This window comes from Bombus vancouverensis, chromosome 15 (assembly GCF_051014615.1).
Source record: "Bombus vancouverensis nearcticus chromosome 15, iyBomVanc1_principal, whole genome shotgun sequence".
Taxonomy (NCBI): domain Eukaryota; kingdom Metazoa; phylum Arthropoda; class Insecta; order Hymenoptera; family Apidae; genus Bombus; species Bombus vancouverensis.
This window is the reverse complement of record NC_134925.1, coordinates 12,698,092-12,714,579: the sequence shown is the minus strand read 5'-3', so window position 1 is coordinate 12,714,579 and position 16,488 is coordinate 12,698,092. Positions and strand designations below refer to the sequence as shown.

Here is a 16,488-nt window from a genome sequence, read left to right as displayed (position 1 = left end):
ATACATTTACAACATTATAATTTTTAATTTTGAGAAATTTGCTTCAGATATTTTCAATGTAATTAGAACATTTACATTATAAAAAATAATTTTAAGAAACACTTAAAATCCTTAAATAGTTTATTACTTTATTTATCAAAATGTTTATATCATTTTTATTATGTCAAGTACTTCCATAATATAATTTGCAAAATGACAAAAATTCACAGAATTTGTATGGAATTAAAAAAATTTATATAGATTGTAGGCTCCATGTATTAAAATAAAAGAAATTAGTTCTATCACGTTTGTCATATTGTATTTTTTGGATGTTTTTTTTAAAACTTATTTGCACTGTTCTGAATCTGTTTTATTGCAGTTTATATATTGATATTCCTTTCCTACTGCACAATTCACATAAAGGATAATACACTTCTGTAATAACATCCAATATGAATCAGAGGAAAGGGAAATGTAGTAAACTGCCACAAATCTGAGTATTTAAATCATTTTATGCATTCAGTCAATGTACTGAGCAAGCCAGCGAAAGCCTTCGCCATACCCTTGTCTTTTCAGTACTGAACACATAAATAATTCCAGTGGACGACCAGATATTTCACTGCGAGAAATTTTTCCCTAGAATTTATATGTACATTATGGATTATATGATTATACATGTCAAACAAATTGTAACTATCTACCTTTCCTGTTGTTTGACCATACAGGTTGAAGTAATTTCTAAGTTCATCCTCTGATGCTGCACCTGGTTTATCGATTTTATTACCTAGCACTAAAACTGGACATGCACTAAGTTGTTCATCTGTTAAAAGTGCATCAAATTCAGCTTTTGATTCTGGTAACCGTGATGTGTCACTTGCATCAACAAGGAACACTATGGCATCCACTGCAGGAAAATAGTCTTTCCAGACTCTTCGAGCTATAAAGGAAGAATGTCTCGTTGTTTTAACAAAAATAATATTGTACAATTTAATTATAGCCAGCACTGAAACAAGTCAATTAATTATACCTTGAGGATGTCCTCCAAGATCGAATGTTGTGAACCTCATGTTTCCAATAGAAAGTTCTTCTGATGCTGAAGCATAAAAACATACGCGATACCATTATATAATGTACTATGAATAAATTTAATCACTGAATTGTAAAGTATAATTAAAAAATATTGAGACTGAATTGGCATAAATCAAAATTACTTAAAGATAAATATCTGGAATCAACTTTTTGTAAGAAATTTTTGTATTAAGCTATAAATTATATGTATATTAAGTAAAATTACATAAGAACAATTGTGTCGTATGTAAATTTTTAGATATACATGTATATATAAATTATCTTGAATATTGATTACTTGGATGCAATGTAGGCACATGTTGAGCTAATCGATCATCTTTTAGCATGTGAAGTAATGTAGTTTTGCCTGCATTATCTAAACCAAGAAACAAGAGTTTACCACTCTTCTTCCAAAGACCTAAAAATTCAAAGCAAGAATCATACACAATACACAAACAAAAATCAATGTTAAAGATATTTAACGATCTAACAAAATTTGTATGTTTTTTTATTAGGGAAAAAAAGAATATAATAAAGTCAATTCACATGCATCTTTAGCGTGACTTTATAAATATAAATATAATACAAATGTATTATATACATAGATCAAGATATATATTAAAAATACATATACAAAATTATGGAAATTATACTCACCAAGATAATTCAAAACACCTGCAAACCAGTCCCAAATGAACATATTTGTAGATATGAATGAATGTCAGCTCTACTATATACTAACTATCGAATGACTCTGCAACAATGACGAGTTGACAAGATTATTATGTGTAAGTAATTGCGGTTATAATAGAAGCCACCTATTAGATTCATTACAGCCTTGATACAACTCAAGATATATCTAAATTATAAGAAAAGCTCTACTAAAGTATATAAGTATAAATAATAGTATCAACAACTGGTTATCTATGGTCAAACAAACATTAAATCATTACCGTTTATTACATCGAAATGAAGAATGGTATTTGGAATATAATCGGTGAACGATTACAGTTGAAATTCGATAGACTTACCAGATCTCGCCTACGAATAACAGTTTTATAATGTTTAGTTCACCACCACCAAATCGCAAAATTGCAAACGGGTCAGAAAAGCGTTCGCATGGTATAATTATGTAAAACTCGTTTCTTCGTCACTGGACTAACGTACCCTATATGAAATATATGAAGCTGCAAAAGACGGAGAAAAAGTGTTTTTCTTGCTATACAAAGCACAACTTTAACGAGCCTAGTTGGCTGGCAGTTGGCACTGATGACGTCTACTTCCGTCTGCCATATTGTCAAAATAGTGCTGTTTCATAAATGCACTAGATTAATTACTTCGAATTTTATTCCATTTTTCAAGTTATCATTTTGCATATGTATGATGACAAAAGTTATATCTGTTTAGTTTTTCTTAAACCAATTTACTATATTCTGTGATTGCAACGAAGGATTATGAAAACATTTTGACGTTACAGAAAGAAAGAAATAGAATTTTTATGTACAACGAGTATTTACATTATAGTTATAAAACATATACAATATATATAGTAACTTAAACAGGTTGTCAACAATATCGTTTAGTTTTTATTATTTTATTTATATCGGGTGTTTAGAAACATAATATCCCTAGTATGTATTTTATTTGGTAATTGTCTTAACCTATTTAAGCTTGTTTTATGTACAATCACGACAATGTTAGCAAGTAAGTTATTTTTAATTTGTATATATTTTCAAAACATGGTTGTCTTAATAAACCTATATAATACATTTCACGAAGCGTATCAGAAAATTATATATGATACATAGAATTTTGTCTATAACCTGGAATGTACTTTTCGGATATGGATATATAGTTATTGGTTTTATTTTTGAATAATTTTAACTAATATCTGCAGGTTGGTTGATAAACAGTTTCCGTAGTACATATAACCATAATGCTGGATACAATATAGGTTCATACATGTTTATGCAAAGTCGCGATTATGCAGCTAGGAAAGGAACAAGAGAAAAGAGGAGGTTAAAGCTTAGAAAGAAGAAAGTTAAGGCAGTAGTTGAAAAAGTGGGATTTATTCCACATAAACAGCGTAAGAAGGAGTGAGTAATTTGTAGTTTCGAGTTTATTGTCATAGTATATATTGTTACAATGTATAGAGTACCTTGATAATTTAACAGTACGAAGGTGGAAGTTTGTCCACTTACTACCATCAATGAAAGTTGGAAGTGGAAAGCAGTCGACGATGTGTACCTAGTAAAATACCATCAGCAGCCGGTGTATTCATTAAAAGAAGCTATAGAAAATCACCGTGAAACACATCATCCAACTATGTTTAATAAGCCTAATGCAGTTGTTAATGCATTTATAGAATTAGATATGAGGGTAAAAAACGATGATTAATATTTTTATGTAGTTTTTATCATATGTCAAAGTAGACAAAGAATACTTTTCTAATAGAAGTGTTTTATAAAATATACTAGCGTGAGAAGAAGAATAGGTTTCTTGATAGATTTACGAGAATCATTAATACACCACATATATTTACTTATGGGGAAAATAAGAGAACGGTATTAGCCTTTTGCAAGAATCTCCAAGAACAGGAGGATGCTAAAAATGCTGGAGCTGACTTAGTCGGTGGTGTTGAACTGATAAAAAGGATTCAAGTAAGTTAAAGCATTATACAGTAATGGTATATAACATTATAAAATATGTATAAATATAAATGTAATTATTACAGAATGGGACATTTGCTTTCAAAGAATATGATTATATCGTAGCTCATGCTGATATTTTAACCGACTTGTTATTAGTTAGGGGCTTGCTAAAAAAGAGATTTCCAAATTTGAGAACAGGTAAATAAACATAGTCATTAAACATAAGGGCTTGTTTACAATTATTAAATTTTGAAATATCAATAACTTAAATGTTTCAGGTACTTTGGGTAATAATATGAGCCAATTAGTTAGAAAGTACAAAGATGGGATCGCATACACTGCAGAGCCTCATAATTCTTTCAAAGAATATGGTCAAATTAACGTGACTTTTGGTTTGGTAAATTCTTAACGTATAACATTGTACAAAACTTGATAAAGAATATGTATTTAACCTGTTTGTTTAATTATTAGCTTAACATGAACACACAGGAATTGGAAGAAAACTTTTCCTCGCTAATTAATGACGTTGAATCGATGAGACCAAAACGCGATGGATTATTTATCGAGAGGTACATATATGTATTTAAATTGGTAAATAATACACGAAACTTTCATGAGATAGCAAAGTAGCACAATAATGCAAACATTTAAAAACGTTGCAGAGTTCAAATTAGTAGTGAATTGTCTAAAGAATTGTTTAAAATTAACTATCAAGATTACCTTGCAACAAGTAATAAAGAGGAAACAAAAGAGCAAGAACAAGATGAAACAGCAATTATTACTACGAATTAATTGTTTGATGTACCGCAAATAAAATTATTCCTAACTATAAATTAAGCGTTATATTATTGTTGTTTACCTATTCCACAAATATATTATTTGTGTGTGTGTGTGTGTGTGTGCGCGCGCGCGTTTTTGTGTGTATGTACATACATACATACAACATGTATATATATATATATATATATATATATATATATATGCCATTAATTGGTTGGTACAATTATTTTCTACGAAATGTAATATCATAAAATTTTCCATACATAGTGTACGTATGTAGGTATATGTACATGTCCCACATTATCTTACTTTACCGTGTTAAAATAAAAAGATTTGTTCAGAACATTCTACATACACGTATTTAAGAGTATATTAAGTCTTAATTGATACGAATATATCGAATACAACATATTAAGATTTGAGGTTTAAATATTTCGGGGATATAATATGATAATAGACTCTATTTATATATAAATATTCGTATATAAATATATTGATGTATGCAAGTAGAGAGCACGAATATGAAAGGATAAGACGAAGCGAAGTGAAGCAAAGGTAAAGAGAATGGAGAATGGTGAGCGATCGTGGTGGTGAATAGAGTGGAGGGGCAACGGCTTACCTACCTGCCCGGTTGAGAGCTCAGTCGGTGTCCGCCAGGTTGAAAATCCGTGACTTCTCCTCGTTTCGTACGTGACTTTTCCCATTTTTATTAAAACGGCGCGAGAAAAGTCGAAAAAAAAGATATGAAATACAGCGAAACATATAGAGCTGACAACTACTCTTTATTCAATGCTGGTTAAAACGTCCGTTGATGAAATTGACGATGAACATCAGATTTTCTTAAATTAGCAGAAAGTCAGGAAGACGTTAGACAAGGCTTTTTCTGTGCAAACTCGATTACAGTGGATGTGAGTGCGCGCTTCGATACATGCGCGATCCCACGCGTGTCGCAAACAACGTGTGTGTGTGTTTACATATGGTGATCTGTGTCGACTGTGTAACAACCAACAAGCAAGAATTGTGATTTTGGATTGCAGCAAATTCGTCGACGACCGATCAGTGTTACCGGCTATTTTATAGACATGCTTGGGTTCGACAGCAGACAGTAACACTAGGTGACACACCGGCGTATATAACACACGCATGAGCATACACTAGCGCACACAGTTATGGTAAGTACATATATATACTACTTATGAGAATGTGTCCAGTTGTCCAAGTACTGAAACTCTGTTCGACGTGATAGACGTTGTAGGATAAAATCATTGTTTCATTGAAATATCTAATTTAATAAATTTTATTATTTATGTTTAATAACGCATTTAGCCGATTGTAAGAATCATGCATATATTATATATAATTTATTTTCAAAACTATATATTTTATTCATTTTACGTATATTACGCCTGAAAAGAGAAAAATGCTTTATTCTATACATAGCAGATGGTAGCAGCGTGCATTTGAAATGCGTTTTTTGTTTAGCTTTACAATAGGAAAGAAGAGGAAGGGAGAAGATTAAATAGAGTGAAATACAAAGAAATTGATATTTTTCTATAAAATATATCATTCTAAACTGAAATTGTATTATATATATATGTGTGTGTGTGTGTGTGTGTGTTTGTGTGTGTTAAATTGCAAAGTTGAAGCTACAATTCGGTGGTACGACTTTATCCGAGATGTATCGAAAAATAGTTAAATTTACGCATTGTTGTATCGAAAATAAAAAAAGGGAACTCGTGTATAAAATCAGGTATAAAATCGCATCGTTCACATGCTCTTTTTTCACTTATCATAGGTAACGTGTTAAAATTGACGCAAAGAATAAAAAGAAGTTGTGAGTGAGTTGGAATATTGAAGCTGGTGTAATGGAATATTTGAATTGAGATAGTTAAATCGTGAAAAATCCAATAGATTCATTGAATCGTACTTACGTTATCCTATCGTCAATAGTTGGCGCTGTGTACCAAACGTTTGATCGCTTTCGAAATAAAGTCTAAAGAAAAGAAGAAGAAGGTAATTAAATATTTTTGTTGCGATATGTATTCATCATCTGTCGTACATTTTACGACTCGAATCGTTGCGAATTCCTTATCGATTGAGATTTGATGAAACCGGTTGTATCAAATGTAAGTAGCGATTATTACAATCAAATTTGTGACATGCATCGAGTTTAATTATAAGAGGTATAGAAGTGTTTGGCACAAATCAAGTATTTCATCAACTGTGAAATTGAATCGAATCCGGCAGGTGAAAGCGTTTTGTTGCTACGTGGAATCGAAGCATATTACGAAGAAGTAAATGCACGTATGTCGAATCCTTGTATGCACAAGGATTGTATGTACATGCCAACACGTGCTACTCGATGGGGATAAAGATAACAAGTCAGAAGCAACAATCGTTCATTCACGTTGCTGGTAATGACAGGGTTGCGAACACGTTCACTCTTTGATTGACGTTTTATTTTATTATGACGTTTGGTTAAACAGTATCGATAAATTGTTTTTTTTATCGTGAATACGGAAAGGTTAAGTATCAGTATAAAATCGATCATTTCCAAGATCCAACTTTTAGACTCTTAAGTTTATTAGTATAGGTATAAGTTTATAAGTTTGTTAGACTTTTAGTCTAAAGATAAAAAAATAATCTCGACGAGTGTTTAGAGTATATTAAGTGACTTTTTAACATCACACAAAGTCTTTACGACTCTATAAAAAGATCTATCGTCTTCGTATAAATAATCTCTTGAGTTTTTCTTTAATCATTTATCGAGGCTAAATTGTAACACTTTGTTCACATAACAGTATCCAACATCGATATTGTCACGATTCAACGACAGTTTGTACCGATATTATGAAATTGTTCTTTTCTATACGCGTATTCTTAACGAGTTGTTCGGTTAGTCATGCGTGTAGATTGCTGCAAAACTTCTACAAGCTAATGCAAATGATACCTTTAGGGCTACGTAGGTATCTTTGGTTTGACGTTTCCTTTTCCTGTCTCCACCGACGCGCGGTTGTACCTACTCTAATTGCAACGTAATTATGCAATGCGAAAGAATTCCCTCTGTACTGTGTAGTCTGTGACCTGTAGTCCCTGTAAACATTTGATTCCACGCATCGTGATGCCTATAAAAAGTTACTAATTAATATTATTGTGATACGCACGGAGTAATTATGTTAAACCGCAAACTCTATTCTTCCGCCTGTCTTGACAATCATAATAAATATTGTTTCATCGTGCTGTTGGCGTATCATGAAAGTCTAGACGAGATACAGCAGCGTGGTTTGATCGTTCAATGGCAGACGGTGGCTTCTTACTCTTTTTCCTCTTAATCCACCTTTGAACTCGATTTTCTTTTTTTCTTTTTTCACTCTGGGAAAGTTAGGAGGCAGCGCAAATTCCCTCGAGTTCCAAGACTCATTCAGTCCCCAAAGCGACTCGCAAACCTCGTATCGGAAATCTCTTATCTCTGTAAATCTGAGAACAATCTGCACACATAACGAAAGACGCTTAAGTGGAAATTCTGGCACTTGCCCTCCAATTAAATAACATTTCCTTTATCCATACAACGATAATTCGCTTATAATTTTTAGGCTACTATTTTTCCGTAAATACATGACTAGAGACATGTGTAGATCTACATAGAAGCATTCTATGCGGCGGTACAATTAAGTAGATAGTGCGCGAGAATTGTGCGAGTGATTTTATCCGATTCTATCTCAATCAATATTTCTGTAATTTACCTTGTTCCGCATCGCGGTTATCTGCTTTTCCGCGTATACCTGTATCTATTCTATCTATTGCTGCAAGTAACAAGAAGCGAGAGGATAATAATCCCCATCTGACTTTCTATCAATGTGATCTTCATCCGAACAGCCAACCTGTAACAGAATGTCCGTACGTGATCGTGATAGCGGCATATGTGTGTGCCTGTGTGTGTGTGTGTGATTTACTTTCGTTACCGTTACCTGGCATAGTTACGAACCTTCTAAGATGTACGTATTACGTTCCGAGTAGTTGAAATATCTGGTCTTTTCGTTGAACGAGTAATAGAAAGAAAAGTTGGAAATAACCACGATCGATCGGACAAAGGGGGAAAAGGAGAAGAAAAGCTGGACGATATACGTATAATTCGCGTTAAGATATAACATGTTAAACCAAAAGAGGGACAAAAGTGCAAGGGGTTAACGTCGATCGCGACAAGTTTTTCTCCGATCGACAGTCTCTGATAGAAAACCTGCCTATCCACTTTGCCATTGGTTTCAGACGTCTCCTGTGGTCAACTTCTAAGTGGATTCGCGTGTACTTGTGATTCTTTCGGTTAAATCATGTGGCACGCACAATCTCGAAATCATCGGCCATGGCAGTGTTTTATCGTTGTTTCTTAAGAAAGAACTTTGCTCGATTGTTGTGGAAATTGATAAAACGTAGTAGGTGGAAAGGGAACGCGTAAAAGGGATCAACAGGTATCGGCCTTGGAAAAATGACAGATACGAAATGGTTATCGTATTAGAGTCGACCGGTTTTTCTTGTTGCCGACTTCCTTCGTGCGACATATACTGTTTCCTCCGATTCGACGACGAGTGGCACTCCCAATTTGTTATCCGAATCCTTTTAAAAGCAAGATTTTTTTGTTTTTTTTATTTGGTAGACTATTTACAATCGATTCTCATTGAGAATTATAAGTAAATACTTTTGACGTGGTACTGTAACTTGGATTATAAGAGTTTATAGTATGTTTGATTCTAGTTGAATCTAATGCTTCGATCTAAAGAGTATTGTCTTTTTAATCTGCGGATCTGGTCCGTTGTGTCAAGCAATTGGATAACTAATGGGTTTTGGCGGTTGTTAACTCTTATATTATATCTGTTTCTGAACTTGGATGTTTCTTCTTTAACTGTGGGTATCTTAAGGTCGCGATGTATTGTTTCGTTGGTAACATACCAAGGATCTATTAGCATCTATTAAGGATCTTAGAGTTTTTGATTGGAATAGTAATTAAAAGCAAGATGGCAGACCAAAGTGTTCAACTTTCCGTAAAGCGTGCTCATGTACTTATAAAATACAAACTTTAGGTATCAATGAAGTCGAACGAGATGCGAGGATATGGAACGTGATAATGGGCATACGATTGAAAATAATTGTTCGCTTTCGTAATTTTCTTTGTTTTTTTTTTTGTCGTAATTTATAACGTTTTTGATGAAAGGTATTTAGTTTGCATGTAAACGTTTCGGAGAAAATGCTAGAAAAACTGGTCTGTTGAACCAGAGAAAGCGAAAGCTGAGTGCTACTAGTTCTATCGGTATGTTTTTATATTTTGTCTGCTCGATTATTACATAAGACCGTTACCACGGACGCGTACAAGTACGATTGGTAAATGTAAATTCGGCCGGATCACCAAAACGAGTCGATTGAATTATTATGATTATAAAATGTCAGGAGTCGCATACACCTATCCCATAATTGGATAACGCGAAAGTCGTAGATATTCGGTCGTAAGTTGTACCTGTGTTTCGACGAAACGTTCGTTTCACTAGGAAAGCTGTTATTAGAAAATCGAATACGCGGACTTGTACAACACAAATCGATTTTAAGGTCGTTGCCGTATAAAAAAACTTGGATTACATTCGAGATTTCAAGGAAAATCAATCGAAACGAAGTTGCGCGAGAATTCGAATGTTTCGACTATTTATATATTCGACTATAACGTTTCTATAACGTCGACTATAACGGTCATTAAAGTGGAACTAAATAAAGAATTACAGAGACGCCGAACGACGAATGTGTTGCAGGCGAGTATACGTACGATTTCGATGCATAGGATAGATAAAGAGACGAGTAGAATACGCACGTAGCTGTAACAAAAGAGCGAATTCTCATAGAGATTGAATTAATTTGGTAGGTACATGGCTTTTTCCCACGTCTCAGACATACTGTTTTCGCGTGTTGGAAAACGTGTGACAGCGATCGCTGAATCTTAGATGCACCACCGAGATAAACGTGGTCTTCCTGCTTCTTAACAAACTCGGCGTTAACAGCTGTCTGGAATCAGGACGTAAATGCAGATATAAACGCTACTTGTGTAAATTTTCCATCGTACATAGGTTTCTTGAAAATCGTCGTTATTAAACGTGTTATTCGTTGTAATATTGACACGATTACGCGACACGATATAACTTTGGCGAAATTATTGTCACGTTATACGTTGCTTCGATCTTAACGTATTCGGCATCGCAGTCTTTCGCCGATATTCTGCTTTTTTCGAAACGTTCGAACGTATCGCTGTTATTACTTAATCGACTAAATCGTCCGTGTATTTCTGCATATTCGATTACTTGGACGTTGAACGACGGTCGATACAGTACTCGATAGCTTCGTGAGTCATCGTTGTGTATCGTTTCACGGTACAATTTCGTGCCATGGAAATCTAGTTTCGACTTGATTGTGTGTTTTTTTTTTTTATTCCAATAAGAAAATTCTATAACGAGCGTATCGCCACTCTATAACCAGCGTTACCAAGAAAATTTCATGGATCGCTTGCAATTTCTCTTGGATCTTTGGATCATCGTGTGAAGTCGTAAATGATCACGAATGATCTACTGTGGCAACGAACGCAGTTTTACGCTTAGCTTCGGGAGTCGTTTCACTCGACGCGGCTTGGCACGAGATTTTACTCTGTTTAGATTTTAGATCATGCATCACCTTCTTCTCATCAACGTTAATTAGCGGTGCAAAGACAATGTACCGCAATATCCTCTCGCATGAGATATTCTAACATAAAAGTTGGATATTGTTAGAATGCGTGTTTGCACACCCACAGATACGACATTTAGCTGTATCCATCGTTTCAAGTTAATTGCCGTCTCTTGTTCTAATTTAGCAGAACCGAATATCGTATATAATTACGTAAGCGTGCCTTTCTTCTTTAAACTAATTCTGTTTTTTCAGATACTTTACTGTAACTGCTGAAACTGGGAATACGCGTGTATAAATGTTGTATTATTAACTTATCAAAGACAATGTGAATATACGTAGAACGTAGAATGAAGTTGACCGATGATCAAACTATAAGCGTTTCTCTTACGAATGCATGCTACCGTTCTTTTATTCTTTTTGAACGCGTCTCTTGTATCGACAAGTAGCTATTTCGAATTCGTCGAGAACGATTTCGATTTCGCGAATTTTCATATCGCTGCTATACCTGATTGCTGTTCCAAATGAAATTATAGATACGAGTTGCATAATTTTTGGCGGAATGCGAACGACGCGAGCGCGTGCACGAGCCTTGATGACTAGGAGCCAAATATAATCGTGTACACGCGTTTCAACGTACGGAAAGAAACGGATTATACGAACGAATGTACAATGTACAGTTAGACGAATTGGCCAAGTCGAAGAAGAGGTATCGCGAGCCGTAAGGAGGCAAAAGGGGAAGAGGAAGAGGGGCGAACGTTGGCGTGGAAAGGAGGCCATGGCACCGTGGTGACTTGACCGTCGTCACCGTTATATCTGCGCCTACTGCGAACCACCTCGGTTCACCTTGATTTACGACTAGTTTCGACGTTACGTTTGACCTCTGCATCCACCTGTTCCGAGTGAACACAGCAGTGCATAGACATAGCAGACCCCGGGCAACAGGTATTAGCCGAATAGGACACGCGGAGAATAAATTAGGACAGCGTTGATACTCCAATCGCGAAGACAGATTGCTGTAACGTGATGTTGAAAACACACCTTTTTCGTAGAAAGAAACTATTTCTTCGAAGCGAAATCGTCGAATCGAAATACGTTTACGTGAAAGAGGAGAGAATGCAGGATGAAATATGGAACATTAAGCGCAGTTGGAGAATGTTGAAAACTTTGTAGATACGTACACATAGATAAGTTTGAGATTAGGCGATCTTTCGATGCAAAGTCTTGCAAAATTGAACGATCAAAAGTTGCGAACCTTGCTGCCTATCGTGTTTTTCATGGTTCTTGTTCGCTCCTGTAAGCGTCCTTCGAAGGTGCGAAGCAAAGCGTGTTTCGATCGTTTTTTTAGCTTGTCTGATTGGTCGCCCCTTGTATCGCGTCGCGTCATATCATGGCGAACAACGAAATAAGTGGCTGTAATGAATTCTCGGTGGCTAAAATATCTCTACGGAACGAATGTCGCGTCGCAAACGGCGACAGCAGTCGTGTATTATTTATATAGGAACGATGATTGGAAAGCGAATACGGAACGAAAACGCAAACGATCGATTTGGCAAATTACTTCGTACAGATCGATGGTTGCTTAATTAAACGATCTAATGATCTAATGATCTAATGATCTTCTCTATTGCATTTACTATGTAGTTTCGAAGGAATGCGATCGTTCGTAGATTTATTTTCTAATTTCTAGTACGCTCGGTTTCGGAGAAATTGCGCGATTGTCGTACACGCAGAGGCATTCCCGTGATCGTTCGTTTCTGATTTTCATTTTTCCCCGTGGTCTCGTTCCTCCTTTTCATCGCGATCAAACGAAAAATGATGTATGGAGTAGTATTTGCAAGTAATAATAACGAACAAACACCAGAGCATGATATATGCAGCGGGATTTCGTTTATCTGTACTCAATTAATCAGAACGAATCCCTGTCCGACGTTTGATTTACCGAACTTACCGCTCAGCTCCTCTTACGCCAGACGTTCCACTTAACCGTATGCAAGTACAGAGTACGTGTATCGCGATACGTACTATTCGATTAATTTTTTACGTAATTAGATCGAGCGGTTATTTGCCTTGATATAAATTATGGAATAGAGAAGAATTCATTCGCCGAGTATCGTCGAATTATAACCTTTGAAATTTCTTACTTCTGAAACTGAATTATATCTTAGGAACGTTTATATCGAGCCGTGGAGCCGTCTCTCACAACACAATGCCGTTCAATCCGCTTTCCCCACTCTATGGCCAGATGGCCAGATCTCCCAAATTGTTATTTCGTTAAACGTAGTGCTACTATCTATTTCAAATAAACGGATCAACGACATCGATGATAGCTTTTTATCTATTCTTTTATAGCTTTTATTAGCTTGCTGTGGAAAGCGAATGTACGTCTTCCTTTATAACCCCATAGATTTCCTGCAATTCGTCCTCCTGGTAGACGTTCGGTAGGTTGCTGCATCGGTTCAGAGTACAACGTCGGGCTAATTGTTTACCTGATCCTCTAGAACTGTAGGAAATGCCGTCGCTAATACATACTATTCGTATACTTTCGTACACTAAACGTATAAAACGAAGAATTTTGAGTAGGCCGGTGTTTGAAAATGTATCAACTTGCATCGGAGAAGTTCAAACATTATTCTCATATGCGTAATTCTTTGTCGTTGTGTAATTCGATAAAATCGAAGAAAAAGAATTTTCGCAACAAAAAATATCTGTTCGCTTAACTCGATTAGATTAAGATTAGATAAAGATGGCGATAAACTGACTACGATGCGTTAATTAAGTTTTTAAGAAAACAGAGTCTAAATTGGAAATTATGAGAATAGTATTGGACACTGCATTCGTTGAAACGTTTGTCAATCAGTATGGACCGATCATAAAACAGTCGGAACAAATTGAAAGGTATACGCTTGCTTCTAAACTCGTTTCTGTATGTTACGGAATGTCTTCCAGATCGAGTCACCAATTTACGTATTCCTTTCTTTAGAGGGGCGCGGTGCTTTTAACCATGCTGCTGGCTACTGACCGTGCCCATTGATCGTGATTGTGAGATACACAGGTTGTAGAGTAGGTAGCCAGATGCAGGACACGAGCAAGGGATAAGATGGGAAGAGGCTAGATTATAGCCGGGCGCGGAGAAAAACGAAGGTGAAGGTAAAGACGCGCGAAGCCAGAAGTCGAGTCGAAATTCCTGTGTGAAAAGGAATCACGATCAAAAGAACGTACGCGAAAGGTTCCAAAGGGAATGAATTTTTCAAGATTCTCGTCGACGACTTTTCATACGTAGTATGAAATTCGCCGATCAAGTCGAAATTTTGTCCAAGCTTTTCGAAAAACGGCGAAAATGGCGAATGTTATCGTCGGAATACTGTAATAATCGTACGCGAAAATATTTTACGCGAGTATAAAATGTTTGGATAATTTCAATGGGACTTTCGCTTTAAGATCGATCGCCAATAGCTGAGAAAAGTTAGGAAATTGGCAAGAAAATTATGTATACCGTCTATCGAACATATTTCGCTAATCGAAGATAGATTCGGTTGTATGTCAGTTTTTATTAAAAACGAAAGTATATTTTATTAAAAGTTTAATAAATCATATATCTATCTATAATAATAAATTATGTATTTTATTAAAAGCGAAGATATATTTTACGTTCTACTAAATAATAATCTCGGAATTAACGCGTAAAACACATAGGTATATGATAGATAATGTAAAATATAAATGTAATAGATGCGTAGTAAAGAATTCTCTTGGATATTTTCTTAAATTTCTTAAAGTTATAATTTTCTGCTCTTCTTTTGTTATAATATCTTACCTCGTACCTATGTAAGCATTAATTAATTTCGTAATATCTTCCAAGTGTTTCTCGCGTAAGAAAGATACAGAATTGTGGCTTCCTACCTAAGGTTCACAGTTCCGTGTCGAACGGTGCGCGATCAACTCGTATTTCCAACCACGATCACCTAAATGTTTAATCATCGGACAGGAAAAGAAATTTACCCGTATCGTGTGTCTCATAGATATATCGAATTACAATTATCGCACGGAGTTTCAAAGAAGGGGCCAAGTTGCTTGTTACTTGTTACGAGTCCGCGATACCCCTGACTCTTGTCACCTCCATTTTCAGTAGTTAAAAACCTAAAATACAGGTCAGATCCATGATCCGTAGTAGCACCGTCTTGTAGCTGCTGCGTTGTTCGTACAGCCGGCGTCGTCGTTACGGCAATTCTACGCGAACTTTCAACCACGAACGCTTCTTAAGCAATTTTTCTGATTACTTAGAAAGCTGGACGTGGCACCTTGGACGTGGAAGATCTTTTAATACCTCGTTTTTAAAATCTTTTCCTGTATGCGTAAGCGCGTAACCGTCGCTCGGCCTACCTCGGTTTCCAAAATACTCGCAAAAACCTGTCGATACCAGCACAGTGAATTCTGCCTATAATTGTGCGTCCGTGACTGCGTTCGTATGGGTCATTATTGGTTGCCGATCGCCTCCTCGCCCTAGCCGGATAAAATGCCAAACCTATATGTTTATAAAGTATAAGTAAAAGATAAGAATTAGGTTAGCTGGAATGGCCGTTTTTGCGAATATCTCGCAAACTAATGGCGATATGGATAGCGACATGGACAGCGATATGACGAGATATCGATAATCGTCGGTTTGTTATAATATCGATTACGCTAACAATCAATTCCATTGGCGCGTGAGGATATCTACACTTGTGCCGGACTACGAATATTTATGCTATCCGACTTGAAATAAACATATAGTACGCACATTTTACGCGTCATTTTATTTTTCTCTTAGAAAAAGTTCTCGTTCGTTATACGATCCGTTAAATTAGAAGTTTAAATTGCACAGTACCGTACTATCAGTCGTTACACTTTTAACGAATATGCACCGATTTCTCATTATAGCTAATTGATTTCGTCTTACGCAAAACTGACGCAACTAGCCTAGCTTGCTCTTTACTCGAGCCGAGCAATTAAAACCTCTCGTTAAACCTGATTGTGCAAATGACAGTTAGCCATCGTTAATTTCGTTTTCCTTTCGATCCACTCGTTACTCGTTTCGCGAGCATACGGCCTGACCCCATTATCTTTTCAACGGATGAAACGGCTCTTTCTACGAAAGGATCGTTTGCCCGTGGCATCGAGATCGGCGACGATCGAAATAAGCGGTACGTAAAGTTTCAATGATTTCGTCTGGTCCGATCTTTGTACATTTTCTTAATTAACGAGTTAATTAGCGAGTGTCACTATTTTCGTAACGTGGCCAGAACCGTGGAGAACTGCCGATATACGATACAGTTGG

The 16,488-nt window shown here is 35.8% G+C and overlaps 3 protein-coding genes and 1 long non-coding RNA gene across 9 annotated transcripts in view; 2 read left to right on the top strand and 2 right to left on the bottom strand.

Annotated features, from left to right (window-relative positions):
• Positions 1 to 102: 102 nt before the first annotated feature.
• Sar1 (Secretion-associated Ras-related 1) lies at positions 103 to 2,332 on the bottom strand. 3 transcript variants are annotated; one of them, XM_033341212.2, is made up of 6 exons: positions 2,215 to 2,332; positions 1,705 to 1,801; positions 1,346 to 1,465; positions 1,007 to 1,072; positions 681 to 916; positions 103 to 615 (listed from the first exon to the last, which is right to left on the bottom strand). In XM_033341212.2, exons 2-6 carry the CDS (start codon positions 1,745 to 1,747, stop codon positions 499 to 501), a joined length of 582 nt encoding a protein of 193 aa, XP_033197103.1. In that variant the 5' UTR covers positions 1,748 to 1,801; positions 2,215 to 2,332; the 3' UTR covers positions 103 to 498. The 3 variants fall into 3 exon arrangements, with proteins under 3 accessions (XP_033197103.1, XP_033197101.1, XP_033197102.1); XM_033341210.2 differs by having other exon boundaries at positions 2,079 to 2,235; XM_033341211.2 differs by lacking the exon at positions 2,215 to 2,332 and adding an exon at positions 2,001 to 2,022.
• A 146-nt stretch (positions 2,333 to 2,478) lies between these two features.
• On the top strand, positions 2,479 to 4,531 carry mRpL1 (mitochondrial ribosomal protein L1). Its single transcript, XM_033341207.2, has 8 exons — positions 2,479 to 2,751; positions 2,945 to 3,143; positions 3,222 to 3,426; positions 3,525 to 3,707; positions 3,782 to 3,896; positions 3,977 to 4,095; positions 4,170 to 4,267; positions 4,361 to 4,531. Exons 1-8 carry the CDS (start codon positions 2,742 to 2,744, stop codon positions 4,488 to 4,490), a joined length of 1,059 nt encoding a protein of 352 aa, XP_033197098.1. The 5' UTR covers positions 2,479 to 2,741; the 3' UTR covers positions 4,491 to 4,531.
• Positions 4,532 to 5,112: 581 nt separating this feature from the next.
• The window catches only part of Cad99C (cadherin 99C), a 76,908-nt gene continuing 65,532 nt past the window's right edge, over positions 5,113 to 16,488 (top strand). For all 3 annotated transcript variants that reach the window (XM_033341191.2, XM_076625170.1, XM_076625171.1), the window contains exon 1: positions 5,113 to 5,650. In XM_033341191.2, coding sequence (XP_033197082.1) covers positions 5,648 to 5,650 — 3 coding nt within the window. In that variant the 5' untranslated portion in view covers positions 5,113 to 5,647. The remainder of the gene's footprint in view (positions 5,651 to 16,488) is intronic.
• On the bottom strand, positions 5,649 to 11,087 carry LOC117160471 (uncharacterized). Of its 2 annotated transcripts, XR_013060251.1 has the most exons (5): positions 8,464 to 11,087; positions 8,222 to 8,359; positions 7,643 to 7,966; positions 7,429 to 7,571; positions 5,649 to 6,471 (listed from the first exon to the last, which is right to left on the bottom strand). It is a non-coding gene; the product is annotated as an uncharacterized LOC117160471 (long non-coding RNA). The 2 variants fall into 2 exon arrangements; XR_004464801.2 differs by having other exon boundaries at positions 8,222 to 11,084.

What these genes read in the sequence shown, in the direction of transcription:
- Sar1 (XM_033341212.2), bottom strand. Translation starts at nt 1,747, where the DNA reads ATGTTCATTTGGGACTGGTTTGCAGGTGTTTTGAATTATCTTG. An exon ending in TCTTGGAGGACATCCTCAAG is followed by an intron (nt 917 to 1,006) that starts GTATAATTAATT and finishes CTTCCTTTATAG; the next exon opens with CTCGAAGAGTCTGGAAAGAC. An exon ending in ATGGTCAAACAACAGGAAAG is followed by an intron (nt 616 to 680) that starts GTAGATAGTTAC and finishes TATAAATTCTAG; the next exon opens with GGAAAAATTTCTCGCAGTGA.
- mRpL1 (XM_033341207.2), top strand. An exon ending in CATAAACAGCGTAAGAAGGA is followed by an intron (nt 3,144 to 3,221) that starts GTGAGTAATTTG and finishes ATAATTTAACAG; the next exon opens with TACGAAGGTGGAAGTTTGTC. An exon ending in GATGGATTATTTATCGAGAG is followed by an intron (nt 4,268 to 4,360) that starts GTACATATATGT and finishes AAAACGTTGCAG; the next exon opens with AGTTCAAATTAGTAGTGAAT.